At 41.0% G+C, this 9,602-nt stretch overlaps 1 protein-coding gene across 1 annotated transcript; it reads right to left on the minus strand.

The window, feature by feature from the left end:
* Positions 1–8,156: 8,156 nt before the first annotated feature.
* Positions 8,157–8,644, minus strand: LOC144582846 (histone H3.1-like). Its single transcript, XM_078375460.1, has one exon. It carries the CDS (start codon positions 8,616–8,618, stop codon positions 8,211–8,213), a length of 408 nt encoding a protein of 135 aa, XP_078231586.1. The 5' UTR covers positions 8,619–8,644; the 3' UTR covers positions 8,157–8,210.
* Between the last annotated feature and the right edge of the window lie 958 nt (positions 8,645–9,602).

Raw genomic sequence — 9,602 nt, forward strand, 5'->3', positions numbered from 1 at the left:
TCTTGAAAAATGTTAAGAAGTAGGTTGAGTTTTATTATTTTTTTCAGAAAACCAGCTTTTGAAAAATTTATGTGGAACCAAAAACCGCCAAGGCAATCCTAAGCAAGAAGAGCAAAGCTGGAAGCGACATGCTACCAGACTTCAAACTGAATTACAGGGCTACAGGAAACAACAGCATACTACTGGTACAAAAACAAACACATAGACTAATGGAACAGAATAGAGAATCCAGAAACAAAACCAAGCTTCTACAACTATCTGATCTTTGGCAAACTTAACAAAAACAAGCAAGGGGGAAAAGATTCTCCCTATTCAATAAACGATGCCAGAATAACTGGATAGCCATATGCAAAAGACTGAAACTAGACCCCTTCTTTACATTACATACAAAAATTTGCTCAAGGTAGATTAAACACTAATATGTAAAACCAAAAACTATAAAAGCTCTGCAAGACACGAGACAATGCCATTCAAAACATAAGCACAGGCAAAGATTTCAACATGAACATGCCAGAAGAAAAGGTAACAAAAGCAAAATTGAAAACTGGGGTCAAATTAAAATGAGAAACTTTCACACAGCAAAATAAACTACCAACAGAGAAAACTGACAACCTACAGAATATGAGAAAATGTTTGTAAACTATGCATTCCACAAAAATCTAATATCAAACATCGGTAGGGAAATTAAATTTACAAGAGGAAATCAAACAACCCATAAAAACGTGGGCAAAGAACATAAACAGACAATTTTAAAACAAGACATATATGCAACAAGCAATCATATTAAAAAAGCTCAACGTCACTGATTATTAGAGAAATGCAAATGAATATTATAATAAGATACCATCTCACACCAGTCATAATGGCAATTATTAAAGCAAAAAAAAACCACATACTGGCAAGGTTAGAGAGAAAAACAACACTTACACACTGCATTCGGGAATGCAAATTTTAGTTCTGCCATTGTGAAAAAGTGTCATGATTCCTCAAAGACCTAAAGAGTGAAATACCATTTGATTCAGCAAACCTAGTAATGGGTTACTAGGTATGTACCCAAGGGAATATAAATCCTTCTGTTATAGAGACATGTGCACGCATATGTCCATGGCAGCACTGTTCACAATAGCAAAAATATGGAATCAAGCTAAATGCCCATCAATGGTAGACTGGATAAAGAAAATGTGGTACATATACAACAAAAAACACTAGGCAGCCACAAAAGAATGCGATCATGTTCTCTTCAGGGACATAGATGAAGCTGGAGACTATTATTCTTAGCAAACTAATGCAGGAACACAAAATCCAAATACCAGATATTTTCACAGGCAAGTGGGAGCTAAATGATGAGAACACAGGAACATACAACAGGAGGAAGAACAGCACACACTAGAGCCTTTCAGAGAGTGGAGAATGAGAGAAGGAAGAAGATCAGGAAAAACAACTAAATGGGACTAGGCTTAATACCGGAGTAATGAAATGATCTCTACAACAAACCTCATGACAGACTTTACCTAAATAACAAACCTGTGCTTGAACCTTTGGACTTAAATAAAAGTTAAAAAAAAAGGCAACTTCTCAAGTTGAATAACATAACCTCCTAGGTTTAAACACATGAACACGAACTCACACCAAGGAACATTGTCTTGAAAATCTGCAATATATGACAAAGGAAAACAGCTCTCCTAAGTTTTCAGAAAAGTTTTTTAAAAAACAGTATTTACAAAGAATCAAAAATCAGAATAATTTCAGGCTTCTCAACAGCACTACCAGAAGCTGGGAAATAATGGAATAGTATCTTTAAAACTTGAATGGGAAATTATTCTCAATCAAAAATTCTATGCCCCACCAGTCATGTAAGTGTAAGAAGAAATAAAGTCATATTTCAGAACAATTTGCTTCAGTGTATCCTTGCTTGAATAAGTTACTGGAGGATACAGTCCACAAACAAGAGATTCAGGGCACGGGGCAGTGCAAAACAACAGAGTGGGTTTGTATTTGTATTGAAAAGACAGCAGCATTCGAGAGTTAGGGAATACTGGAGGAGGAGTTTTCTCCAGCATCCCTGGAGCCCACACCTCTCATTTCCACATTCCTATGTCCCATTGCTGCCCATGAATTCTGATCACCTATTCCTTTGATAGAGGTATTTCTCTCACCGATTAGCTGTAGTCAAGTGGCTCTTTCTTGGGCTACAGGAGGAAATCTATTGCTTTTCATTAAACATCAATTGGATTAACCTAGGCTTAAGGTCAGCATTATGCCATCGGCTGTATGTTCTTGGGAAGACATCTACTCACAAACTGGTTAAAGAACGTGGCCCTCCTACCTCTGACTTGTGTGATTCTAAGCAAGCTATTTAGCACCCTCTCATCTGTGAAACAAACATAAAGTTCTTATCTTGGGCTCCACAAACAGAAAGTGTTGAACAAGAACAGTTTCTTCTCCTCCAAGGCCAGACCATATGGAGGACCCTAAGACAGCCACAGCCTTGGTCAGTAAGACAAACACAAGGTTCAAATTGCACCATTAAAACTGTGGCCAAACGTTTGCTCTGCCTCTGAGTCACTCACTGTCATAAGGCTCTACCAGTTCCTATTCCAGATAGGAAGTGGGCTTTTCTTGGTTTTTGTTGTGTTTTTTAAGAGATGGAGTCACCCAGGCTGGAGTACAGTGGCATGACCATAGCTCACTGCAGCCCCAAACTCCTGAGCTCAAGTGACCTTTCTGCCATGGCCTCCTGAAAGAAGCTGGGCCAACAGGGCAGCAGGTATGCATCCCCACCCCCAGTAATTTTTTTTGAGAGATGGGGTACCGCTATGTTGCCCAGACTGCTCTCAAATTCCTGGCCTGAAGCAATTTTCCCATATTAGCCTCGTAAATTTCTAGGATTACAGGTGTGAGCCACTGTGCCCAACAGGTGTTCTTAAATGCAATTTCCACACTGCTATTCTGAAGAAGGGCAAGAAGCAAAGAGACCCTCCTTGAAACATAGAAAATAAAAGCATTCACTATTAAGTGGAGGCAGAGTTGATGATCAGCCAAAACTACTTCAACTGTAATCCAGAAGTCCCATTGATACAGGAGTTCTAAAGAAATTATTTCGTCAGAGATTGAAAGTAAGGAAGTCTTTGGTAAGGTTTCCCTTTGAATAAAAAGCAGCCCCAAAACCATTTCTAACAAAGAGCGGCCTGTAAAATCGAGCTGCAGATATAGACAAGCAAGCTGGAAGCTTGCACAGGCGAATGCCAGCAGCTGTAACAATAGGAGGCTACTTGGGTGCCAGGCATGCTCAACCTGACGGCTTTATCTTCCTTTTTCTTTATCAACCACAAGTGCAGTAAGGGACAGACAACATGCACTGGACAAGTAGAAACCCTTTATGCGTAAGAAGATTTGGGTGGATAGCCAGCTTCTTCACGAGCTATGTAAAGCTCTCAGCTGGTCCAACCCATATTTGGACCCTATGTAAATCAAACACCACCTCCTCAACAAGTCTATAAAACCTTGTGCAGTTCACCAGAAAACCAGAAAACACACTCAGAAGCCCCCCTCTCTCTCTGCAGAAGAGAGAGATGTTCTCTTTTCTTATTTTGCCTGTAAAACCTCCATTCTTAACCTCACTCCATGTGTATTGACATCCTTGATTTTCTTGACATGAGGCAATGTACCTTGGGTATTACCTCAGATGGACAATGCTGCTTCATCATAGTTCTGTTTTGTTCAGGTTGTGGGACAAACGGCTCCTTTCCTCTGCAACCTCAGCTCAACCTTACTCAGGCCTCCTTCCAGCAGAATCACAGAGCCAAATGAAACCCCTTAAGTCTTCTTTTAAATTGGCAGCCGCTCCAAAGAAAGCAGCATGATGAGTTTCAGGTGGCCCGGGGTGGGGCAGTGCTACTTTGGCTTCTCCGTGCTCAGTCCCTCTCAGTTCAAAAGCGCACCACGTGGAGCAATACAACACCTGCTCATCTGAGTTTTAAAAATAGTGGGAGGAAAAGCGCTGTCTTCATGCTTATTTCCCTGGCAGAGGGGAGGTCATAAAACACTAATTTCTAAGCAGTGGACCAGAGTTTTACTGATCTCTTCTTTTACTGACCCATGTTTACCCAGAGAAACCACATCACAAATCTGAGTCTCCTCTGGCAAGAGAAGGAATCGGATTCATGATTCTCTCAGCCCCCTTTCCACAGTAGAGTTCTGACTCCACTTCTAAAATACTTTTCTGCAAGCCTCTGTACCTCATAAATGTTTTACTCTACTCGAGACAGCAAAGGGAAGCACAGATTAGCTACTGTTTCCAGAACAGTGGAAACATGCTGTCTTCTCCACGTTTGGCATTGGAGTCAAAGATCAAGCGCCAAAGAGTAGTTGTCAAGAATCCTTTCATTTACAGTCAGGTTCTAGACTTTTAAAATGGTGTGGGCAAAAACCAGTTTTGCCAGAATAGGTTATTATCTACCTCTTACCTTTATAGGATAGGACTAAAAATTCTCTTTTTTAAGACAGAGTCTTGCTCTGTTCCCGAGGCTGGAGTGCAGTGGCATGATCTCGGCTCACTACAACTTCTGCCTCTCAGGTTGAAGTGATTGTCCTGCCTAAGCCTCCTGCGTAGCTACAATTACAGGGGCCCACCAATACACTCAGCTAATTTTTGAATTTTTGGTAGAGACAGGGTCTCCCCATGTTTGCCAGGGTAGTCTCCAAAGCCTGACCTTATGATCTGCCTACCTGAGCTGCCCAAAGTACTGGGATTACAGATGTGAGCCACCACGCTGGGCATTTTTTTTTTAATTACACTGAAGACTTTTGAAAGGGTTGTGTGTTGTATGAACTCCCTCCTCACCCAATTCTCATGGATGGGAAAATGCTCCTGCTTCATTTTAAAGCTAATGAGCTGCCTGAACAGGAACTTCTAATTAACCATTCAAACTGATTAGCTCACGCCCCTGAAGGCTGGATAACAGGGGAACTGCTATCCCATCTGAATACAATCCAAAGGCAAAAGGCTGTGGCCAAGTTGAAATAATGGGGCAGATAGAAGCGATAAACACTGGAGCTGGGAGTGGCCCGTACTTCAAGTTAAGCCAAACAAAGGTGTTTGCATGTTTTATATGGGCAAAATAGGAATTCCATAATAGAGAAAACCATTGATTTTAAGGAGGACGCTGCCCTGAAAAGCTTCCTGCCAGGGGTAAGGAAGAGGCTGCCCAGGACCCCCAAAGGCAGGTGGTAGGAGGGCTCTTAGTGGCTTCCTAGAAACTGTATTACCTGAGGTAGTGAACTGCTGTCAGAGATCCCTACCAGGAGAATTTCTCAGGAACGCATGAGAAAGGGCCCAAAACTGCATGCCTGCTCCTAAAATGTGACACCATAATACAGCTGAACTATTCAATAAGGCCCTATCTGTTCCTCTGTCTCTCCTTTCTCCCTGCCCCTATCCAACCCTAGAAGAGCCAGAAAGCACTGCTAAGAAGTGAGGGTGGGTGGTCATAAACAAACACACTGCCCTCCTTTCCCTTCCCACTGTGGGTTTCTCAGGCTGAGGCTGTCACAGAGGAGGAGGGATGAAAATTGTTTTCGTTGATATTTTATCATGAACATTTATGAACGTACAGCGAAGCTGAAAAAACTTTACAGTGAACACTTTAACTGTATCTTCACCAACTTGGAGTCTTGTTTTATCTCATGTCCATCCATAGATCCATCTTTCTATCCATCCAGTAATCCATTATAATTTTTAGGCATTTTAAAGTAAATTTCAGACATCAGTAACTCAACGTGCATTAACTAGAATTTGGTACCTTTTTCTTTCCTTTTGGTGTAAAGTTTACAAATGATGAAATGCAAAAATTTTAAGTATGTATTTACCGAATTTTGACAAAAGTATACATATGTGTAACCCAAAACTCTATCAAATAAAGAACATTACTATAATCCCTGATATGGTTTGGCTGTGTCCTCACCCAAATCTCTTCTTGAATTGTAGCTCCCAGAATTCCCACGTGTTGTGGGAGGGACCTGGAGGGAGAGAATTTAATCATGGTGACAGTTTCCCCCATACTGTTCTTGTGATAGTGAATAAGTCTCACAAGAGCTGATGCTTCTATAAGAGGAAAGCCCCTTTGCTTGTTTCTCATTTCTCTATTGTCTGCCACCATGTAAGATGTCCCTTTGTCTTTCTGCCGTGATGATGAGGCCTCCCCAGCCAGGTGCAACTGTGAGTCCCTTAAACCTTTTTTGAATAAAGTACCCAGTATCACGTATGTCTTTATCAGCAGTGAAAAAACGGACTAATACAATCCCAGAAAGTTTCCTCATGACTTGTCTCAGTCTCCAGCTCTGTACCCTTAGATTTTTTTCATTGTAGACTAAGTTTGCCAACTTTAGAAATTCCACATAACTTGAATCATGTTGTGATCACCCTATATATAAGGCTCCCTTCAGTCCACAAAATAATTTTTATATTTATCAGTCAGGTTACACATATCAGTATCTCTTTCATTTTTATTGCTGAGTAGTATTTCATGCTATGAAATAACGTAGTTCGCTACCTGATCCTCTATTTGTGGTCACCAGAAATATTTTCAACTTTTGATTATTATGAGTAAAGCTATTGTGGTCTTCTATAAGTATTTTTATTAACATGTATTTTCACTAATTGGGGTAGATTCCTAACTCGGAAATTTATTAGAGATGAGATGTATATTCGTTCCATAAGAAAATTCCAGAAATTTGACAAAGTAGTTGTACTGTTTTATAGTCCCATTAGCAATAGTTATAGTTGTGCTGTATTCTTGCCAACATTTGGTGTTTAGTCTTTCCCAACCTAGTTATTTTGTGGGGTGTGTAGTAGTATCTCACTGTGGTTTTAATCTGCATTTCCTTGATGTTAACCATTTTGTCCCACTTGTATATTATCTTTGAAAAGTGGCTCCTCAAATTTTTTCCCCTTCTAAACAGGAATTGTTGTCTTTTTTTCTTTTAGTTGTTCTGTCATCCAGGCTGGAAGGCAATGGTGCAATCTTGGCTCACTACAGCCTCTGCTTCCTGGGCTCAAGCGATCCTCCCACCTCAGTCTCCCAATTAGCTGATACCAGGCTAACTTTTTGTATTGATATTAGCCAACACACAAGGTTAATTTTTTGTACTTATACTAGGTGTCAGGGTCTCACCATGTTGCCCAGACTAGTCTCAAACTCCTGGCCTTAAGCCATTTATCCTCCTCAGCCTCCCAAAGTACTGGCACTACAGGTGTGAGCCACTGTGCCCAGCCTTATTTTCAGATTATAAAACTGCTTCTTTTTTTTTTTCTTGTTACATTTACTTAATCTCAGTAGAAAGAAAAAAAAAGGGGGTAAACAGAAAGGAAATAGAAACTCCATAAAAAATAGTTATCAGGTGCTTGTGATATCCGCTCAGAAAGCAGTTTACAGGGGCTTGTGATAGTAGTTTACATTTCAGAGATTTTACATTTCAAAGATACAATGGAACCCTTAAGGTGGCTGGTTAAACCTGTTTTTCACCAGGAGCTAAAACAAAGGCTTGGCTCCAGGGAAAATATGGGCAGAGGTCTCTGCTCCTCTCAGGCATCTCAATTGCAGTAAGTTTATTGCTTACACAGAGACTGATGGGGACATGGAAGCAGACAGCACAATGTCCTCATAAACTGCAGGCCTTTGCTTTGCATTCTGTTGTTGCTTTTAGTGAGTCAGCTCATGGCCCTTTGTCTCACTCGACAGCTCTCGAGGTGGGGAAATGCAGACAGGTCCAGCAGCCAAACTGGGGCGAGTCAACTAGCTGCCTCGAGCCCTTGGCGCGAACACTACAAGGGCCCAAAGGGATTAACTACAAATACAGTTTCAAGAAATCCCTTCTATGATGGGTGTACACAGATAACGTGACTAAAATTCGAAACCCAAGCCTTCTATAAAATGAACCTATGTGTCCTATTCCACTACCAACTCCAAGCAGCAAACCCCCAACACCCAGTTAATGAAAAGGAACACGCTTACAATCTCGCACGTCCGAGAGAAAACAGGCGATATAGTAAGCTAGCCATCAACTTTGGACAATCGAATGAGTATGTACGTACCGCAATCAACATTAACTTTCACAGAATTAGATCAGTTAATCACAGCTATTTTCGGGAAAAAGTGGGCGGCTCTAAAAAGAGCCTTTGTGAGTTGGATTTAATTACTGCCCAGAAAGCTTTACGCTCTCTCCCCACGAATGCAGCGAGCGAGCTGAATGTCCTTGGGCATGATAGTCACCCGCTTAGCGTGGATGGCGCACAGGTTGGTGTCCTCAAAGAGCCCCACCAAGTAGGCCTCGCACGCCTCCTGCAGGGCCACCACCGCGGAGCTTTGAAAGCGCAGGTCAGTCTTGAAGTCCTGAGCAATTTCTCGCACCAGTCGTTGGAAAGGCAACTTTCGGATCAGCAGCTCGGTTGACTTCTGGTAGCGGCGAATCTCGCGCAGGGCCACGGTGCCGGGCCGGTAGCGGTGCGGCTTCTTCACGCCGCCGGCTGGAGCGCTTTTCCGAGCTGCCTTAGTAGCCAGCTGCTTCCGCGGCGCTTTCCCCCCAGTGGACTTACGTGCAGTCTGCTTAGTACGTGCCATTGTGAACTAACTGAAAACACAAAGCCCTAAATCAGGCTCTTCACTGAAAATAGATTTATGACCATTTTCTGTCAGGCTGTGGCTTGCATATTCTTTTGTTTAATGTATCTTTTAATTTTCCCGGACACATTTTCTGCAAAATTCGTGTTAGTTTTTGTTGTATTTTTCAGATACTTTGTTCATTTCATCTAAGTTGCAGAATTTGTCACCATGACGTTGTTTATGATAGTCTCTTATTATCCTTTTCACGTCTGCAGGATCTGTAGTGATAGTTTCACTTCGCTTTCACTTCTGATATTGATACTGACCATTTGTGTTTCCTCTCTTTTTTTCATGATCAGAGTAGCTTAAGGTTTATTAATGTTGATATTTTGAAACAACCAGCTTCTTTGATTTGTTAGTTTTCTCTATTATTTTGTCTGTCTTCAATTTGGTTTATCTCTGCACTTTTATCTTTATTGTTTCCTTCTTACTACTTCGTTGGAGTTTTCTTTGCTCTGTGTGTGTGTGTGTGTTTCCAATCTTCTTTAGGTGAACATTTACGTCATTGATTTTAGACCTTTCTCTTTTTCTTCTATTGCAGTATAAGCATGTACGGCTATACTTCCCTCTGGGAACTCCCATAGCTGTAATTCATAAGTGTTGGCATGTTGTATTTTGATTATCCCTTAGAATAAAATATTTTATATTCTACCTTTTGATTTCTTCTTGGGCTTGGGTATTATATTTAATCTCCAAGTACTTGGAGCTTTCCTAGTTCTCTTATTGTTAATTTCTGTTTTAATCCTATTGTGGTCAGGAAACATACACTGCATGAATTCAATTTGATTTAATCTATTCAGTCTTGTTTTACGACCTAGCATGTGACCTATCCTAGTGAACACTACATATACTTGAAACATACAGTATTCTGTGGTTATTGGGTGTCGTCTTCCATTGGTTTGTTTAAGATGGTGGAGAGTGTTGTTCAGGTCATCTGCATCT

This window comes from Callithrix jacchus, chromosome 5, assembly GCF_049354715.1.
Source record: "Callithrix jacchus isolate 240 chromosome 5, calJac240_pri, whole genome shotgun sequence".
NCBI classification, from domain to species: domain Eukaryota; kingdom Metazoa; phylum Chordata; class Mammalia; order Primates; family Cebidae; genus Callithrix; species Callithrix jacchus.

Bases quoted from the DNA above. Each gene is read 5' to 3' on its own strand.
- LOC144582846 (XM_078375460.1), bottom strand. From the start codon at position 8,618: ATGGCACGTACTAAGCAGACTGCACGTAAGTCCACTGGGGGGAAAGCG.